Source organism: Coenobita brevimanus, chromosome 40 (assembly GCF_032717465.1).
Source record: "Coenobita brevimanus isolate Jiangsu-jjx chromosome 40, ASM3271746v2, whole genome shotgun sequence".
Classification (NCBI taxonomy): domain Eukaryota; kingdom Metazoa; phylum Arthropoda; class Malacostraca; order Decapoda; family Coenobitidae; genus Coenobita; species Coenobita brevimanus.
This window is the reverse complement of record NC_136993.1, coordinates 43593153-43615254: the sequence shown is the minus strand read 5'-3', so window position 1 is coordinate 43615254 and position 22102 is coordinate 43593153. Positions and strand designations below refer to the sequence as shown.

General features: G+C 39.7%; 1 protein-coding gene across 1 annotated transcript in view; it reads right to left on the bottom strand.

The window, feature by feature from the left end:
* Positions 1-475: 475 nt before the first annotated feature.
* Positions 476-22102, bottom strand: part of LOC145397062 (glutamate receptor ionotropic, kainate 1-like) — a 75907-nt gene continuing 54280 nt past the window's right edge. The window contains exons 3-7 of the mRNA XM_080270274.1: positions 17023-17240; positions 16304-16484; positions 2211-2310; positions 811-940; positions 476-559 (exon numbers count right to left, since the gene is read on the bottom strand). Coding sequence (XP_080126400.1) covers positions 476-559; positions 811-940; positions 2211-2310; positions 16304-16484; positions 17023-17240 — 713 coding nt within the window. The remainder of the gene's footprint in view (positions 560-810; positions 941-2210; positions 2311-16303; positions 16485-17022; positions 17241-22102) is intronic.

Sequence of the window (22102 nt, the reverse complement as noted above, 5' to 3'; positions counted from 1 at the left end):
CACTAGACGATTTAATTCCGCTTCGGGGAAACGTGCCGAAGATAAAGTGATAAAAGAAGGTCATATGTAACCCGCTTCATTTCGAAAAGCTTGTTGTCAGGTGAATAAATTGTCTGCCGCAAGGATGTAATATAATTTGGTTTAATACGTTGATATCATTGCCATTTCAAGACGGTTTCCTTCAGCATAGAAGAGTTTCAGAATGTTTCCAGTCCAATGCGAGATCCTCCTTCTCTCTCAAAAAAAGTTTCTTTAACAGCAAAAATGATATAAAAATGACGCATAAGCTGAAGAAGTTGAGGTGTTTTCTTTTTTTTTTTTCTTATAAACTCCATCTCGCAACATTAGTAATTTAGTCTGCAAAATATCTAGTACACAACCTGGTCAGTAACTTGCCATATAAACCCCAAACGCCGGTGGATAACTGATTCGACTCAGCCACTCCAACAGCCTCACATCCTTCATCACGGACACATTACCGGAGCTGTGAGTAGATGAGCTCGAAGCAGAACACGTGAAAACTAATTGCCAGGCCAGCCACGTAAACCACTAGTGTTCCCTGCAATGTGAGAGAATATACTTTTAGGAAACTGCAACATATTTAGTACAAGTATTACCGGTTCACATAATAGTGTATATATGATTCGAGAGAGAGAGAGAGAGAGAGAGAGAGAGAGAGAGAGAGAGAGATGGATACATGAATGGATTGATAAGTGGATGGATAGATGGATGGAACGACAGACAGATATATACAGTAGATGGATGGATGAGTAGAAAGTATGGCTCACGAAATCACAGTGAGAAAGTTACCCATAGATTGGAGAGGCTGAGTGAGGATCTGACGGCCATGGTTGTGGGTGGGTTGAGGCAGGTGGTCATGTTGGGGGTGTTGCTTTTGATCCAATGGTCGTAGAGACCTGCTTCTCTCACTGTTATGATCCTGGAAACATGATTATGAATATGTTACCATAAATTTTCACCTTAACTTTGCTCAGATTTTCGTCCTTTTGTAGCTTTGTTCATTTAACTACTCCTTCATGACTCGCACAATTCTAGTGATAAGCAACAATTACAATTCCATATTGAAAAGGCAGAGATCACAATTTTAGGGCACGTTAAGGCAAAAACAGAATAGCAAACTGATAACCTATTCATCCAAACATCTATCTATCTATCTATATACTTAGGCTGCTTCCCCCAAGGAAAGGGAGGTAGCCGAGACAGGACGACTCACTCTCCATTTACTCATCCATTCAAACACATTCATTTGCATCTTAGCCCCAAAGGGGAGAACGGACAGATCCTCACCGCATCACACCGCACAAGGGTCAACTGCGCAATGCAATCAGTGACATCCGCAGCAGGGCCCGACAGCAGAACTGGTTTACCCCTGCCACACCATAACAGACCCATCCCCTTACCCGCACCTGACCTGACTAGCTGATCAGACCAAATGCGGGAGAATATCCCCTCAGGGCTGCGTCATCACTTATTCATTCACAATTTCTCTCCATTTATTTCTGTCACGCACAGCCACTCTTCCTTGCTCAACAGACATCCCTCTCGCATCCAGCGCTCTCTTCACACTGTCCATCCATCCTATTCGTGGTCTTCCTCTCAGTCTTACACCTCTCACATCAGATCTAGTTATCTTTTTCACCAATCGCTCATTATCCAGTCTCTCCATATGCCCAAACCATTGCAACACCCTCTGCTCAACTCTACCAGCCATCTCCCGAACAACTCCAGTTCTCCTTCGCACTTCATCATTTCGCACTCGATCCATACGCGTCACTCCACACATACTCCTCAAACATCTCATCTCCATTACATTCAAACTTTTCCTCTCTGCTACACCCATATTCCATGTTTCAGCCCCATATAATGCAGTCGGTACCACAACACCCTCATACAGCCTTCTCTTTACATCCATTCTAAGCGAACGACATTTAAACACTTTTTTCATTCCTCCCAGCACCTTTCCTACTTCATTTATTCTAAACTTCACTTCTGCATCTATTCTTCCATCCACAGCAACATGTGACCCTAGATATTTAAAACAATCTACCTCCTCAAGCAACTCACCATTCAAAACTATATTCATCCAAACATATTTATTATATATTAATCTTGATAAAGTCAAATGATCTTAATCACCTCAGGAGTAACTTGCCAGATCAAGCAGATAAAACTGATGAATGATAGCTGACCTGCGGCTGACAGCGTTGATGAGTGGGCTGTCCTTGGGCCCTGTCATGGCAGTCATAGAGTTTAGGAACTTCTCACGTGCTAGATAGAAGTCACACTTTCCTGTTGACACCAAGAAAATAGTTAAATATAGGCAAAATTATTGCCATGAATACTCTGTATGACCTTTTCGATATATCTGTCAGCGGTCATACGATAGAGGAATTGAAATTCTCGTAAAATACTGGATGATAAAAAATGTAGTCATGGTCAACAAAAGTCAAGCCAGACTGACACTGAAACTACCAAACATTGTCCTGGAATATTCCTGACTACAGTTCTTTTAATACGGATCCATTTTCTTAATCGTAAAGAACAAGGGACCACAAGTATATCTCAAGGTCGTCAACCTAAAAATTGTCTTATATCTCCCAAAATATAATTTTAAACAAATCCAATGCTCTCATTCTAGGACAATAGGGTTAAGTTGACCTTTTTTTGTCGCTTACTCTTGATACTGCCGAGCCATTTTTTGCAGTTTAGGTGAGTCCCTAGTTTATTGTATGGGTGTTCTGAGGTACATGATACTCCCATCACCTCATACAGATATTTTAGTCTAAGGGCAAATTAATGATACACACACACACACACACACACACACACACACACACACACACACACACACACACACACACCGCTCGCTGGTGCAGTGGTAACGTTCTCGCTTGCCAACTGGTGGACGGGAGTTCGCGCCTCGCTCAGGTTGCGAAAAGTTTCACTGACGAAGTGGGTGGTTACTGTCCCCCTTGAGCAAGGGGACAGGTGTGTGCGTGTGTGAAGGTCACAGCCTTGCCCTTAGATCGGACTATATGAGCTCTCAGCTCCCTTCCGGGAGGGTAAAAGCTGACGATCACAACCATCAAGTGATCCTGACCGACCCGGTGAATTACCCGGTGAATTACACACTAGACGCGACAGTGAGAGGATGTGCCTGGCATCACTCCGCACCGGGTGAATCTCGGTCCTCAAATGGCTATATCTAAAAAGTGCCTTTATATGAGTGAGTACTAGGTCCAACTAAATAGTGTTCTAATATAAAAGAGGAAGTTTGAGTGAAAGTGTTGTTTCAATAACACAATACAACGAAGTAGGCAGCAGTGCCGAAACAAGCAAATCGGCTGTTTCAGTGTTGACTGATAGTCTGCGACGTAGAGGAATGCAAAACTGCAAGTAGAAGCTTTCTATTAGTACCTGAAGATGACCACCATCTTTTGCAAATCAACCTTGGCAGGAGTTAAGAAAAGGGACAAAGGTAGAAAGCAGGGAGATGATTTCTACCAGGACGTGGTGGACATGGAGATGCATAATAAGTTGGTGGAACGAGTATACAGATGAGAGAAGGCATTTCAGAGTGAAATAGATGAAATTATAAAGCAGTTGCACATGCAGAAGAAAATGAAACTTTAGTAAAGGAGATTAATAAGAAAGACACAATAGATGAAGTATCAGTTGAGGTGGGTAAACTTGGAAGATTAGTGAAATGGCAAGCACAGCTGTCAACCATGAGAGCATTTTGGAGGAGTTCAGAAAAGATGCAGATACAATAAGGCAGGCAAGCACTCTGACAGATCATAGCAGTGATACTGAGGAGAAGATAACCCGGGTAAATGAAGCAATACAAAAATTATGTGGAAATGACACTTGCTAAAATGGTGAAAGTAAAGAAAGACTTAGGAACAAGAGCTGAAGAAAAAAACATTAAAAAGGAAGTGAAGAAAGTAATCCAAAACAATCCAAAATTGGTCAAAGATTCAGCAGACTTCAACAAATCTAAAGTAATCACTGGTATTGAGGAGGAAGAAATAAAAAACAAGATTTTGAGAGACAAAATGCTGATGGCAAATGTAATGAACGTATTGAAGGAAGTGTCAGAGGAAATCTGTAATAAAGACACAGAGGAACACAAAAGGCTAGGGAAATATGAGAGAAATAAATCAAGGCCCCTGAAAGTAACTTTCCAGAGTGTAAACACTGTGGAGGAAATACCCGGTACTGAAAAATGCAAACAAATTTATGGAGAAAGTAGACTTCAAAAATGTGTGGATAAATAGATGCCTAACTCAAGAGGAACTTGGATTACTAAAAGAGAAGTGGAAGGAGGCAAGAACAAAGAAAGAGAAGATCAGAGGAAGAGAAGAGCACTTTTTTTTTTTTTACAAAGTAATTGGACTGCAGGTTCGAAAGTGGTACATAAACAGGAGAATAAAAAGGAGAAAGGTAGTAGACCCAAGTCATGACAAGTATTAAGTTGATGTACTCTAATGTAGATGGAATAGTATCTAAATTACTAGAGATTAATTATTATATCAAAGAAAAGGAACCACGTATTGTTTGCCTAACTGAAACAAAATTAACACCAAGGATATCAAACGATACACTAAACGTAGAGGAATACAATGTACGGAGAGGAGATAGAAACTTAAAAAAAGGAGGAGGAATTATAATTTAACAAAGAAATATCTGCAAGTCAAGGAAAAAGAACTAGAGGTACCCTAACAGGTAGAAATAATTGCAGTAGAGATTAGTGCATCTGAAGGGAAAGTAATTGTGGCAAATTTATACATGCCACCTAGATCAAACATTTGGGGAAATGGCGAATTTGAAGACCTGGCAGAGAAAACAATTCAAAGTTTAAAAGCAGTACTGCATAGAATGGAGGAGAAATCTGAAAGAATTATACTAACTGGAGATTTTAATACAAATTTAAATTGGAATACTCTAGATATATAAAGCCAGTAAAGCTGCTGGGACCAAAAGCTCCTGGACCTTGTGCATGAGTTATTCCTAACACAACATGTAAAAGAAAGCACCAGAACAAGTGGACTTGACATACCGTCAGTACTAGGTCTTATATTTACTAGGCAAGAATATGATATTGACAATATAAAGCATCACCCTCCATTCGGCAAAAGTGACCACGTAGTATTAAATTACAACTTCAGGATTGCACATGACATACAGGTAGTTAATAGTAATGAAAGTTTCAAAAAGCGCCTTAACTACAAAAAGGGCAACTATCATGACTTAAAGAAATACTTCTTAGAAACAAATTGGGAAAAAGAGCTTAGAGGTCAAGAGTTAAATGTTATATAAAGATAATTCTGTGAACTTTATGAAATAGGAGTCCAGAAGTATATCCCACAGTACAGAGAAACAGAAAAGAAAATAAAGAAGTGGTTTAATACAGAATGTAAAAAATCAAAAGAAAAAAAGAGATTTGTTGTGGAACAGATACAGAAGACACAATAGTGAAAGGGCATATAACAACTATAAGCAGGCAAAAAACGATTATACAAGAATAAGGAGGGAAGGCCAAAAACAGTTTGAGGAGGCCATCGTAAATAAAAGTGATCAACCGAAGCTATTTTACAGCTACATCCGAAGCAAAACCAAAGTAAATATAAAATACAATCCATTACAGATGAGGGGATCACCTACACACAAGAGAAGGATATTTGTGAAGCACTAAATAAGAATTTCCAATCAGTTTTTACATAAGAAAATAATTGAGAGAGGGATTATATGAAACATGCCTGCCCACACATACTACCAGATATACAAATATTAAAAAAAGAAATAGAGGAGAAGTTAAGTAAATTAGACAAAGGAATAGCAAATGGTCCTGATGAAATTTCATGTTGGGTGCTGGATGAATATGCAAAGGAGTAAAGTAAACCATTATCTTTAATTTTCAAGGAATCCTTGGGACAAGGTAAACTACTTGATATATGAAAGAAAGCAAACATTGTTCCCTTATTCAAGAAAGGGAATAGACAAAATCAACACAACTACCAACCAGTATCACTAACCAGTGTTGTACGCAAGGTCTTAGAAAAGCCGATAAGAAAAGTTTGGGTAAATCATCTAGAACACAATATGATAACAGAAAGACAGTTTGGTTTCAGAAAGTGAAAATCATGTGTTGCAAATTTGTTGAGCTACTATGATAGAGTAACAGAAACATTACAGAACAGAGGAGGATGGGTGGACAGTATCTATTTAGATTGTATAAAGCATTTGACAAGAGTACCGCACAAAAGACTTGTATGGAAACTGTACCATCAAGGAGGAATCTGAGACAAACTGTACTGTTGGATGCAAGATTTTCTATAAAAAAAAGAGAAATGAGAACAGTACTAAGGGGAAATTAGTCATCATGGAGGGAAGTGACTAGCAGAGTTCCACAGGGCTCAGTGCTGGCACCAATTATGTTTTTAGTGTAAATCAATGATATAGACAGTAACACTGGATATGAAAGCTATCTAAATATGTTTGTTTATGCAAAAATACAAAGGAGAATTACTAACAGTCTCTTGTGAAGAGCTTCAAGAAGAATTAATAAACTTCATGTATGGAGCAATACATAGCAATGGGAATTCAATGTGGACAAGTGTCATGTAATCAAGTTTGATAAAAGTGGAAAAACACCTGATTGGGATTACAAGTTAGGAAGTAAAACCCTACACACATCAGAAAAAGAGAAGGACCTAGGTGTGATTATCAATAACAGACTACCTACGGCTGACCACATCAGTGAGAAGGTACTGAACATCTATACACTGCTTGCAAATATGAGAATAGCATTCACATACATAAATGAAGACATGCTAAGAAAGATAATAATATCATTCATCAGACCAACCCTGGAGTATGCGTCAGAAGTTTGGAGTACTCATCTCAAAAAACACATACAGTAGGTAAGACTGACAAAGTTCAAAGGTCCGCTGCAAGATGGGTACCAAGTTTAAGGGATCTAAGCTGCGAAGGAAGACTAGAAAAACTGATTCTGCCTACACTACAGGAGAGAAGAAAAAGAGGAGACATGATTATGCTCTATAAATGCATACCAGGGAAGGAGAAAATAGACATAAATGATTACATAACCTTGGAGATGCATCGGCACAAGGACACTGCAAGAAACTGCATAAAAAGAGAGGTGATAAAGACGTACGGAAATTTAGTTTTCCAAATAGGGCAATTGATCTGTGGAATGCCCTACCGAATGAAATAGTATGTGCCAAAACAATTCATAAATTTATGGATATTTACTCAGAGGGCCAAGTCAAGGGGCTATACAGGGAAACTACCAGGATTTTTTCTTGTCATTTCATTTCTTGTATTCTGTTCAATCCCAGTCATTCCCGTAAAACTGAAAAGTAATAATTTCTTTGTCTAAGAAACTAGTTCAAACATATAACTCCTCATAATTGTATAAATCAGCAAACAGGTTAGGTCCCTTTCAACTTAGTCTTAACATCATGATACATCATTCACATAATGTACTACAAGCATACATGTAACAGAATACTATAGATATACTGAAATATGATACTGTACCTCGGTCACCTGTCATCTTGGCCTTGAGTCCGTGGTTGTGAGTCTGTGACGAGGTGGTCGTTCGCAAGACAAATTAAAATAAATACGGATTTGTAAACAAACTGCAAACGATTGAAGTGAACCTTTTGCACGGTGTCACTAAACTACGAAATGACGCTACAATTCTTAACACTAATGTATACTGAGTATGCATATAATGAATATGACATTTACATGGCTCCTTTAAATTGTGAGAGCAATTTACCTTATATTCTAATGAGTATAAAAGTAAAAAAATAATACTAATATAAAAGTAGAAAATTAATACTATGAGGAAGAAAACACTTTGGCACAGTTTGGCACTGAGGTAGGCTCTTTGGTGGGGATATCCCGGTCTCACTCTGCTTCAACTAACAAAATGAGTTTGTGAATTGATCTTTCAATGAAGGTGATGGCTTGAGGACGTTTACCTTGCTCATCTAACTTTGAGTCTGACATCATTACCTTAACCTGTCTTACATGACCATCTTCATCAGGAAGGGCTTCTACTATTTTTCCCAACTTCCCATTACTTCTTGCCAAAGTCTTTTCTTTTACAATCACTATGTCATTTACTTGCAAATTTCTGTGGCTTTACCCATTTATTTCTCAGTTGGAGAGAATGCAAGAACTCCCTTTTCCATCTAGAACAAAACTCATTGCTAAGTACTGCACCCTACGCCAGTGCTTCCTTGAATACACATCTACCCTGTCATAGCTGCCTGGAGGAGGTAGTACAACTGTAGATATCATGGTCAATAACATATTGGGTGTCAGTGGGTCTATGTGCTCAGGAGAGTTCAGTGTGTCTACAGTTAGAGAACGACCTTTTAATAGAGACTGATCTGCTTCTATCATGAAAGTTCTTAAAGATTCATCATCTACCTGAGACCCATGCTGATTGAGCAATACTGAAAGTACATTTCTCACTGTACGTATTTGTCTCTCCCATACACCACCCATATGACTTGCTTGTGGTACATTCATTTTAAATTCTATCCAGTCACAATGATCTTTCAATAGTGCTGTTCTTATTTTCTCTTGATCCATTTCTTTTAAACATGTCAACAACTCAACTTAGCACCAACAGAGTTTGTACCCTGATCAGATCTCAACTGAAGTACAGGTCCCCTCCATCCTATGAAGCGACGGTAGGCATTGATGAATGTGTCTGTGTTCATAGTGTTGGCTGTTTCTAAGTGAATTGCACGCGGTCATGCAAGTAAACAATACACCATACCTTTTCAGTTCCTTACTTCCTTCCTTAATAAAAAAGGGTCCAAAGAAATCAACAGCAAAATAAGTAAATGAAGCAGTAGGTTCTAACCTATCTGTAGGAAGATCTGTCATCTCTTGTTCCTGTGTACTTCCTCTAACCTTTCTACAAATGTTACACCTGGAAATGTGCTTAGTTACTAGAGAAGATCCTCCTATAATCCAATACCCAGACCCTCTACTTTCATTTAATGTGATGCCTCTACCTTGATGATGTACCTTTTCATGGTAGTAACAAATCAACAAATCAGTTATGTGAGATTTCTTTGGTAATATGGCTGGCTGCTTTCTGTCTTTGTGCATGGTTGCTCTTCTGACCCTTCCACCTACGCTGATGATCCCATCTTCATCCATGAATGGATCAAGCTTATACATCTGACCTGATTTCTTTAAGACATTTTTCTTGTTTCTTCCAACACCATAAATTAACTCTTCCTTGTTAACTTTGTTCATCAATGCTCTTTTTTCTCCTGGAAATGTTTGTGCCTGAAGTTGTTTTAGTATTTCATTTTCAGCTTCTTTCAGTTCTGCTGCAATCACAGGAACATACTCAGACTTGACAATGTTTTGTTTAGCTGTTTTTACGTTTTGCTTACTTTGCTCTTTACCTCTGAATTTTTTCTGAAGTCTGAGACATACTGCAGTAGCTCTGGTTGCACAAAGGCAATCTGAGAAATACTTCAGTCTGTCTAGGAATGATGATGGCTCTTGAGCTTCTGTGAGACATGATACAACTTTCTTCACTTCAGGATCATCTGCAACAATGAAGTCTTCTACTGATGCTTGAGGTGTGTCAAGTGATTGCCAAAGAAAGTCTGGTCATTCCACCACTTAGAACTGTGAATCATGGCGTGTACTGGCATGCCTCGTGATGTGTGGTCAGCAGGGTTATTTTCTTTTTCGACATACTTCCAATGTACTGGTGATGTTTCATCTCGTATCTGTTGAACTCTGCTTGCAACATCTATCTATCTATCTATCTATCTATAGCCCGACGCCCTAATCCCGCAAAGGGTGGCCGCAGACAAAACGCCTCCAAGTCGCTCTGTCACCCACCATTTGACTATCCTCCCCCCAACTCACTCCCCCCTCCCTCATATACCTCTCAACTCCATCCCTCCACCTCATCCTCGGTCTACCTCTCCCTCTCCCTCCCTCCACCTCACCTACATACACCGTCTTAGTCAGTCTTTCATTCTCCATTCTCTTCACATGTCCAAACCACCTCAGTGTATTTCTCCTAATCTTCTCAACCACATCCACATCCACCCCACAGCGTTCCTTCACTTCTTCATTCATCAACCTGTCCCTCCACGTCACTCCACATGCTCCTCTTAAGTAACTCATTTCCACTGCTCTCACTCTTGACTTGTTCCCCACTTGCAAGGTCCATGCCTCGCTTCCATACGTCAGGGTAGGGATCACAATACTATCATGCAGTGACTTCTTAACTTCCATACTCACCTCCCTATTTCTCATCACTGCTTTCAGTGTACCAACAACCTTCCTTCCCTGCTGTACCCTTTCACGCACTTCATCCCCCAAAGTTCCATCCTTACTGATCACACTACCCAAGTACTTGAATGCACTCACATTCTCCATATCCTCATCCATCCAACCTCACTGCACACTCTGTGACTTCATTCCTCTCAAACACCATAACTTTACTTTTGTTTACATTAACTTTCAGATTCCTCCTCCTACACACTGTCCCAAATTCATTCACCAAACCTTGCAACTCCCATTCATCTTCACTCAACAGTACTGTATCATCAGCAAACAGCAACACCGGAAGCTTTCAAATCTCACCCTCATTCATTAGAGCCACCCCCACATCCACTGCCCTACCCTGCACCTCCTTTACAACCCCATCCAACATACGCATGGAATTTCTTAGCATCATTACAGATATTGCCTAGTACTACTTTGCTATTAGTCCAAAATACTTCTTTGACATCTTGGTAATTCAGCTGTCTTCTTAGAACTGTGTGAACTCTTACTGATACAACTGCTGCTGCAAGCTCTAACCTTGGAATAGTGATGGCTATAAGTGGTGCTACGCTTGACTTTGCCATTACAAGTACACAATGCATCTGACCTTTGTCATTAATCAATCTAATGTAAGAGCACTGTCCATAGCCTTCCTGACTAGCATCTGAGAAATTATGAAACTCAACTGCTTTAATTTCTCCAAATGCTTCAGGTTTGTAACATCTCGGTATTTTCACTTGCTGTATCAAGTGCAGTTAATTTCTCCACTGTTCCCACCTAGACTTCATGTTTTCTGGTACAACATCATCCCCACTTACCCCATCTTTACACAGATCCTGGAGTATTTTTTTTCCATTTAGAATGAAGGGAGATACTAAACCTAGGGGATCAAATATGGAGCTTACAGTTAATAAAATACCTCCTCTTGTTACAGGCTTACTACTTAAATTGATCCTAAACTGAAATGAGTCAGATTCAACACACCACACTACTCCGAGTGTTCTCTCAATGGGCAGTGAGTCCTTGCTGAGATTTAAGCTCTTGATACTTCCTGCCATTTCTTCTGGACTGATGGCTGCCAGTACCTCTTTGCTGTTGGACAAGAACTTATGAAGCTTGAAGCCTCCTTTCATGCACATTGCCTTACAGCAATTAATCAGTTGGATAGCTTTAGCTGCAGTAGGTACAGACTTTAACCCATCATCTACATAAAAATCATTTTTGAAAAACTTAGCTGCATCAGATCCAAACTCAAGCTCATTATCATCTGCTGTTTTTATTAATGTGAAAATTGCAACATTTTGTGATGAAGTAGCTCCAAACAAGTGCACAGTCAGTCTATATTCAATCACTTCTTTGTCCAGATCTCCATTTTTCCACCACAAAAGCGTAGCATGTCCTTGTGTTCAGGAGACACATGCACCTGATGATACATTGCAGAAATATCACATACAAATGCTACCTCTTGGCGAAATCTGCATAACACTCCAGTGAGACTGTTTGTGAGGTCTGGTCCTTGTAATAAGTGACTATTTAGTGACTTTCTTGTAACTAGCACTGCAGTCAAATACTACTCTTAACTTGCCTGGTTTCTCTGGGTGATACACCCCATGATGAGGTACGTACCACACGAACCCATCTGCTCTTGCTAACTCCTTGGCTGGAACCGCTTCTGCGTACCCATGTGTTATCACGTCTTGCACTTACTTCATATAATCTTGATAATATTTCTTGTCGTTTTTGAGCTTTCTTTTCAGTCTATCTAGTCTGTAAACAGCTAAGTCTTTGTTGTTTTCAAACTTGACATTTTCATTCTTGAGAGGAAGTGGCATCTCACAATGTTCTTCTTGTGGCTTGTATACTCCCTCTTTCATTTTTGTCATGAAAAGCTTGTCTTCATATGAGATGGGAACGTCATCTGTCTGTCTGTCATTACAGTCCAGCTCAAACATTTTCTTGATTTGCTGTGGGTTGACAACCTCCTTTACTTGAGTTGGAACAACTAGGAAGCTAACTTTCCTTTCATTATTGATGACGACTTCATGGGCCATAGTTCTGTGTACCTGTACAATGCTATCTGCTGTGCCTCTGTCGCTACAGACCTTTCCTATTTTACCCCATCCTAACTCTGTCCTTCTAGCAAAGGGATCGTTTTCATTTCCTGGGATAATTTCTTTTGGCTTCAGTGCTTTAGTACAGCTGAGTCCTATGATAAGACCAATTTCTACGTTAGAGTCATATGGCATCAGTTTGTCTGCTATTCCTTTCAAATGAGGCCAATTGTTTGCAGTCTCGGGTCTTGGTATCTGATCTCGTCTGGCTGGTATATGTTCTCTATAGTATGTATAGGGAAGGAACACTTCTTTCTGTTCATAAACTCCCTTTACCACAAGCCCTTGTACTTCGGTACAAAGCACAGTATCTGCTCCAATCTCAGTAGCCAACTGCAGGTGTACTTGTGGTCCAGTTACTTTAACTTTATCTAGTCCCATTAATAAAGCAAACATCAGACTGATCATCTAATAAAGCATAAATCAAGACTGATGCATCACTGCTGGGGTACAGTCACACTGGAACAATCATGCTGTGTGTATCTGTGTATCTCCTACAAATGACCTGTTGATTTTAATTCTGTGAGACAGCATTGTCCTCTGTTGTCTTGGACTGTTGTGGTTTCTCAGTTACCTTCTCTTTGATTCTTTCAAGCATGGCTTCATCAAGAGATGTTGGATGACGTCTCTTACATACTGTACATACTTTCCGTCTTTTTCAGTTTTTCATAATATGTCCATACTTTAGACAACCCCTGCAGATAAATGACTTCTGTACATATTCTACCTTGTCCTTACTGCTAAGCTCACTGAACCTTTTACAAGTGTCCAGTTCATGTTCTTCTTTGCAGTAGATACACTGTGGCCTTTTGATGTTTTGATTATTGTCATCATTGTCCCTTTGAATCCTTTGCTTCTTGTCACCCTTGTCCCTTTGATCCTTTTGTGCCTCTGTTTCTTTCACTCCACTTGTGTTAGCTAAAAGACCTTTTACCCCAAATCTGTTTGTTTCTGCTTTACCTTCCTGCTTTCCCTTTGAAGCAGCTGTGTTATGCCTTTGACTCATTCCCATTACTGCGCTATAGGATGAGAACGGATGACAAGCTTTCTTTGCCTCATCTGCTATGAATTGACAAAAGGCATAAAATGGAGGGTATTCTATGCGTGTGGAGAACCATGTGTGGACTACTGAATTCCATCAATCAATTAAAGGTGGGGGTAACTTCTGTAAGACTTTGCTATTTTCTTGAGGATCATTTAGAACATTAAGGAAATTTGTTGAGTTCACTATTGTCAAACAGTTCTGCAAGAAGTCGGATAATTTCTGTAGTGCTTGGCCATCATTATTTGAGATCTTTGGCCACTCACTCAGTTTTCTTCTATAAGCATTTGCTACTATGAACTCATTGCCAAATCTGCCTTTCAGTATACTTTTAGCCTTACTGAAAGCTTTTTCATTAGGGATACACAAAAGTCCTCTAATAGCTTCTTTGGCTTCCCCATCAGTATACCTTCCTAGGTAGAAAAGTTTCTCTGCCGGATTGGTGACTCGTGACACTATGAATATTTCAAAATTCTTTATCCAGGATGGAAACTCTATTATATCTCCTTTGAAAATCTCTGGCTAAGGGCGAGGCAGTTCACTTGTGGTGTTTTTGAATGACAAAATATCTACCACACTTTTTAAAATATTCATGTCCACTGACTGACTTGGTGTATCATGCTTACCTGATGCCTGTGACTGTTTTAATTCTGATTCTGGTTCAAAACTCTTAGCATGCGGGTTAAGCTTTGGACTCACCTGCAAGAAAGTCAGATTTAGTTTGGATACTTCTTTCTCTAATTCACCCATGGCAGAAACAGATGAATCTTTGAGAGTCACTTTCGGTTCTGATACACTACAGTAGGTTTGATTTTCTCACCTTCTGTCGATCCTTGTGATTCAAAGAATTTTTGAAGATGCTGTTCTTTACTATCTAGTTCATCATCACTCTGTGGCAAATTCTAAAGGATCTCCCACTGAATTTACAGCATTTAGCTCAGCTCGAGTAGCAGCTACATCTTTATTTAAAACTAATCGTCTATACTCATGTTACGTTTCTTGCTTGAGCTTTTGATACTCTAATTCCTTTTCTTTCAAGAATTTCTGATGTTCTATCTCCCTTTCTTGCAAGAATTTCTGGTGTTCTATTTCTATTTCTTGAAACTGCTGCTCAACTTTTAGCATAGCTAGTTTAGCATTTAACTGTTCTTTTTTGTGGTGCTTGAATAAAATCTACTAGTGCAATGAGAGTGCCTTGACGTTTTAGTACTTTGTGACCTAACAGAGTGTGTGCACTTGGAAGCTTTACTAATTTGTGACCTAACTGACTGTGAGCACTTTGAAGCTTTACTAAATTGTGACCTAATAGACTGTGATTCCTTGGGAGCTTTACTTATTGATTTTGTGTTCTGCATCAATTCATTTATTTTGTTGTCGATTCTCCTTATACAGGTGGTGTGCACTTCTTTTTCTTCCACAAACTCCTGTGACAATTTTTCTTGTAGGCTTGGATCTGCTTCCATTAACTTATGAAATGCAGTTACTACTTCAAAAAAACTGCACCTGTTCTGCGTTTGCATGATCTTTACGCTGATCCAAACTTACATCATTCATACCTGACATTTCCTTTACTACTTTTGTCCATGCTTCCCTTGATGATGCTAACCTCTTTGAACACTGTTATTTGGTACTCATGCCCTTTCTCTATTAAATACCTTTGTCTGGTACTCTTCACTTCCTCATTTGCCTCAGTAGACTGGACACAGTCACTTACAGCTTGTTCAGTATAACTCATTTTGCAACTATTATTATACTGTACCTAATTTGAACTCAAGACTAACATTCAATGTATACTTATTTGTAGTCGAAAGTTCCCTCTGGCTGTAGGTGAAGCTTGGAGAATGAAGAGTTTTCAGTGGTGAGCACAGACCAGTTCTGCAGTGTCGGCAATTGCACACATAGATTAAGTTCTAGAAGTCACTGTCAGGCAGCCAGGAATGTTTATCAGAGATTGGCACATTCATCAGGGAAATCTTGTACATCCATCTGCTGCTTTTGTTGATTGCAGAAATTCTTGTGGTCGACTCATTCTTTGTTCATACTGCAGGCCCCCATGTGCTGTGCTTGCAATTTTTATGGGTCGGGTTGTACTCTGAGGATGGGACGAGTTTTACTATTAGGGACGAGTTTTACAGTCTCAGAGGGCCAAGTCAAGGGGCTTTACAGGGAAACTACCAGGATTCTTTCTTGTCATTCTGTTTCTTGTATTTTGTTCAATCCCAGTCATTCCCGTAAAACTGAAAAGTAATAAGTTCTTTGTCTATGAAACAAGGTCAAACATTTAACTTCTTATAATTGCATAAATCAGCAATCAAACAGGTTAGGTCCTTTTCAACTAAGTCTTAACATCATGATACATCATTCACATAATGTACTACAAGCATACATGTAACAGAATATTACAGATATACTGAAATATGATACTGTACCTCGGTCACCTGTAATCTTGGCCTTGAGTCCGTGGTTGTGAGTCTGTGACGAGGTGGCCGTTCGCGAGACAAATTAAAACAAATCCGGATTTGTAAACAAATTGCAAACGATTGAAGTGAACCTTTTGCACGGTGTCACTAAACTACCAATGAAGCTACAGTTCTTAACACTAAAATATACTGAGTATGCATAAAATGGCATGCATATAATGAATATGACATTTACAGATATGTATGATAAAAATGGTTTAAGACACGGGACAGTACAAGCTTGGCACATTCCTGTAAAGATACAGTTAGGTAAATTAGGTAAACACACACACACACACACACAGACAATCTCTCTCTCGTACCTGTCACTGAAAAGTCCTGTGCCATCATCATCATGTTCACCTCCTCCACCTCTACTATGGTGTGGTCCCCCCTCCTCACTTTCACATCCAGGTTCTTCGTCATCTCAGATGCGTCGAAGGTTTGAAATCTACCTTCCTTCTGCAAATTACTAATGTCTCGAAAAACGCCACTCTCAGCCGTCTGCAGGTAGTAAATGACTGTCTTAAAGGCTGTATTTATGGGGCCCACCTTTACTAGGCTAGAACTGGACATATTTTAACGTAAAGTGCTCGCTCGTGTATTTATGTCGCCGAATGCACCAATATTAACCGTCTGGAAGTAATGGTATGAATGTCTTAAAATGTGATTTATATAGCCTTTCTACAATTACCCCAGAACCAGATATACTGTGACATAAATTCTTCGACAGTGTATGTATATATTAAAACTGGAAGAATAACCCATATAATCTGTTTGCGTTGGTGCCATATGGCTTCTCACAGTCCCCTGCAATAAGTCTGGTATTGAGAAACGGCTTGCCCAGAACATGACTTACTGATACGGAATATAGTAATTTCTTATGTTTATCGTGACCTACATGATCAGACAATTTACCTTAGAATATGTACGAGTTTGGCCTTAGTCACAGTAGGTCCGTTGACTGAGAGAGACAAGTGATACATCGATGTCCAATGACTTTATGTGATACTATACACACCATTATGAGGTAAATACCAACCTGAATAATGTCAGCCTGACTAGATCCCTTATGCACTAAAAATGTAATAGGGTTATCCACCACGTCCCTGAGAGACTGTATGGGCATAGGGATGTATCTGACAGCCAGGAGGGACACCAGGTTGCCTGTATAGCTACGTATCAGCACCACAGTTGTCAGCATCCACACACCCAACACCACAAGCTCCCATACCCACCATGTCCTGACAGGGCTGACATCTGAAATAAGCATATGAATTTATTCCAAATTAAAGTATTACTGAGTTATTACTGCATGCTGATAGTTTTCATATGTGGTATGTTGTTTCCTTATCTGTTTTTGTAATCATACTTAATACGATTATTTTTTATCCATATATGCATCAAAATATTCTTTTGCTCTCATGTACCCTTCCTACATTGCCTTCAGCAACAACTTTCCTCAGAGTGCAGGTTTGTCATGAATGGTAAATGAAGAACCTAATGAAATATGGTAATATATGTATGTATATTAATTGTCATGTACTTCAACTGTTAACAGTCAGCATGAGACAAACCAACTTGATGGGGTGGGGGGAGTGGCAGGAAAAGCCTGAGATCGACTCCTAGGCCGGCTAGGCTGCTATATTAATTTTGAGCAGCCGTGGCTCAGTGGGTTAGAGCGCTCCGTTCTGACCGAAGGGTCGGAGGATCGAATCCACCCAAGGGTCATTGGTAGACATCAGGAAGGGCATCCGGTCATAAAATGCTACACGCTCCAAACCAAAGTCCTCTACCAAGGGGCAACGCCATAGCCCTTATCCAAAAAAGGGGTACCTGGCGTAAAACTCACTCTCTCCAATGATATCCTAGCTTAGGAAGCACAAGTGGAAATTTTTTTCTTATGGGTGTTTAATTACAAATTTTGTCAAGTTTTGTCCTGCTATGCTGCTAAGTAGTAATCATAAATCAAGGCTGGCTTGCAACGCATTATAGTACTTTGCAGCTGAACGAGCAGTTGCTTTGTAATCCATACAGTGTGAATACGGTTACCAATATTACCTACAAAGCCATCTCGAGAGTGTTTTCATGAGGGATTTCTCTCATTCTTGCTAATATAATTTGGTGGGAGAATTTATTTTTTTATAATAATAATTACTTTTGCATGCATATGTGTGTAAATTACTATAGGTACTCATGATAACTATTCTTATCCCTGTCACCATGTGATATCAAAACAAAATGCTGGAATGATATTTTATAATTAAAACATGGAAGTGCTACGTCTAGATGCAATAGTGCAAGTAATGTTAACCCCTTTGCGCACGATGACACAATGTAAGTCATAATCCTTGCAGTCTGAAGAGTAACCGATGACGCAACATGACGCAACTTCCTTATAAATGGTTGTAGAAACTTTTCCTGTGGATGGATTTGCATCAAATTTGGTTGAGTCAAAGCTGAGGGTGGACAGGTCTAGGGGAAATATATGGCAACACCCAGGAGCTTATTGGAAGGGTAAGCAACCTATATTTAGCTCAGTATTCTCCCGTCAGTCAGGCTGGAAGGGTGTGTGAAGGCACGGCTGGGCATTTAAACTCACATTTTCCACTACCGCACCTTCCATACCTTACGTGTGTATAATGGTATTGTGTTGCATATAGTGCAGTGTGCTTATGAAGAACATTTATAAGTGTTTCTTATATATTTTCAGAGAAAGCCAGATTTGAAAATTCATAACTTGATTTTACCGTTCCCCTGCAGTTTTATATGCTACCGGAAAAATGTCTCGCAAGGGGTTATCTCAAAATGAGTACATGAAATACTTGTTCAGTGGCAGTGAAAGTGAGGAAAGTGATAGTGAAACATACAAAGAATGAGCTGAGGAGGAGAAAGTGAGGAGCAGGAGAGTGAGGGTGAAATCTGACCCGAGCGGTGATAAACGGAAAGCTGTGGTCAAGGCCGCGGTGATTAGCACAACAGAGAGTAGTAGTAGCACCATCCCTACCACCACTCTTTTCACCGCTGCCACCACTGGTGTTACTATTACTACTCCTGTTACTGCCATTACTCCTATGACAACTGACACCACTGCCATCACTCCTATGACAACTACCATCACTCCACACACACACACACACACACACACACACACACTGGCTGTGATCGTACCTGTCCTTCTCTCTGCAACTCCGTCTCCCCTCAAAAAACACTACAACACTGCTAGAGCACGTGAGTAACCAGCTATTTGTCTAGTTTTTATACTACTGTATTGTAAGGTATAAAATGTGTGTTTATTATATATTTCTCATACGGAAAATGTGGCGCATATTATTGCAATTCCCTCAGTCATTATACTCGTAAAGTATAGGTTGCATCAAAAATCTGAAGAAAGCTGGATCAAGCTGATGATTTGGTATGTATTCTTTTGTAAAGCAAAGTAACTTATGCGTGAAAATAATTGGGGAAAAGTAACGAAAGACGAACATAGCCTACGGGTCTGAGCTTAGGTGCTGTCACTGCACACAACCCATCGTAACTTTTCAAAATTCATTATAATACTATGAATTATATCATGGGCTTCATTAACCTTTGGGCTACAAAACTGGAGAGAATTTACATATATGTTTGTTACAGTGTCACTAACAACATATGAAATATTACACAAATCAGATGTTTTTTAGGCGACTTTCGTAGTTTTTTCGATTTACTCGAAAACTATTGGATGTATCAACTTGAAACTTTCACAGATGAAAGATCGTGAAATTCTGCATATAGGCATATCCTTGCAACTGCACGTAATGGGAAAAAATTTTCACTGTGATGTTGGGAAATTATGAGAAGCTAGTTTTCACGTAAATAAGGTTTATTCAGGCATCATTTCTGTACATTTATTCATCTGTTTTGTTTTTTTTCTTATGTTATAGTATACTCATGAAAGAAGATGAAGGGAAGCGATTTAGAACACTATAAGCACTTTCCAAGGGTAAACTGGGCCATAGAAATTTTTCCCTTGCCGCGCAAGTAGAGCCAGCCTGAATGAGGTTTTGGTTCCGTGCATGGAAACGAAACTTATTGGAAACTTATGGTGTGTGAGAGGGTTAAGACTTTGTAACAAGGGACCAAGCAAATGCAATTAGATGCCATGATCAATAGTCCAATATAACTGTACGACCACACATGGTGGTAGGATGGCAATACTACCCGTAACCCCTTAAGACTGCAATTGTTTCAGGCAGGGTACCTCCCACAACCGCAATTCGGAGGTGTTTTGGCGACTTCCACCAAGGGTAAATTGACTGTATTCTGGCTAAAGAGGAAGAATTTACACACCTGACAACGCAATCCGTACCCCCGTAGGCCTAATGGTTACCGCACAATCGCACATCAATATTCAAAAAAAGTTTGATAGTTACCCCTCGAAATCAATCGAAAACATGAAAACTTTGATAACTACCTATTTTTCTTATTGAAACAGGTCATTTCAAAGTGTTTTGTCACACCAACCATGAAAACAGGTGCATGTACTGTAGGTGTGGGGAGATTACTAGACTGTGGGGAGAGGCTGTGAAGAGTAGGCCTATAGGTACGGGGGTTGGAAATAACCAGCTTTTCGCATGAAAAGAGAGCGCTTCATTGTGTTTTTTAACATCTACCATGAAAAAAGGTGTGTATGTAGGTGTGGGAAGATAACTAGTGTGGGGAGTAGGCCTGCAAGGCCTTGGTGGTACTTGGGGAGAAAAATTTTGGCAACAACCAAATTCTCTTGTGGAAACCCTCCATTTCAATAGAATTTGTCATACCAGCCATAAAAACATGCGTGTATGTAGGTGTGGGGAGATAAAACAGGTGTGGGGAGTAGCCCTACAAGGCCTCATAGTCATTCCAAAACTAACACAGACGCATATAAATGTTTATAACCATGAAGGACATCAAAATAAAGTTGAAAAATGCAATAAATGCATGCATAAGAAAGGGGAAGAAATGCAATAATTTGTTTTCGATTTCTCTTTTTACTGTCCCAACTTCTAGTTACACATTTATCACACCATTACAAATATCATATTATCATTACACTTCATCACACTTGTCATTACAGTTTCGGCAACAACCAAGTTCTCTTGTGGAAGCTCTCCATTTCATTGGAATTTATCACACCAGCCATGAAAACAGGTGTGTTTTTATGTATGGGGAGATGAAACAGATGCGAGGAGTAGCCCTACAAGGCCTCATAATCTTTCGAAAACTAACACAGACGGACACTGCTCAGAGGTGCTAATCTGGGCAGGTAGGGAGGATGAAAAAATAAATAAATAAATAAGATGCGTCATATGTAGTACAACATACAGCATTCTCCAACGACGTACGAACAGAACTGATAGGTACAAAGTGAGAAATAAACAGAGTGAGGTGTACAATTTGGGAAGAAGTAGAAATAATATAAAACAGGTATGTACAGTCGTCAGCACAAATTCGCTGCAAGCCTGCTCGTGTGATGTGGTTGTTTTGTCTGGCAACAGTGAATGGGAACAAGTTGCCACACAGGCTTTTATACGCTTTAAAGACGTGTTTGTAAGAATTAGTGCTATAAATCGCCCAGAATGCAATAGTCTTTATATCTGACTAGCATAAAAGTGAGCAAAAGACGACAGAAAAATGTTGTAGAGTGATAAAACTTCTGCTCTCTCCCTCGTACCCACCCCATGTCCCTCCCCACCCTACCTCTCAACCTCCCCCCCCCGTACTCCTTCATTTCCACTCGCCTCTCTCCGCACCCTGTCTACCTTAACCACGGCGCAGATCTACGTAATGAACTGCACTCTTCTCCATTTCTTGTCTATTCCTGTAACCTTTTAGCTCCTTACATTCGAGAGTATCTTGCCATGCCTCAGTCTTTTTCACCCACTCTTTACTCCAAACGTGATGCAATAGCTCGAAACATGATGGGTTCTGATCCTGCTGCATGAATCAGTGAACAGTATGAGCAGGATGGGAACATTTTCCTTGAAACGAGAGAGAGAGAGAGAGAGAGAGAGAGAGAGAGAGAGAGAGGAAGTAGGAGGAATGGGCACAAATGTTTGTTTAATTTCGCCTACTGAAATAATAGCCACCAACTGCCAGGC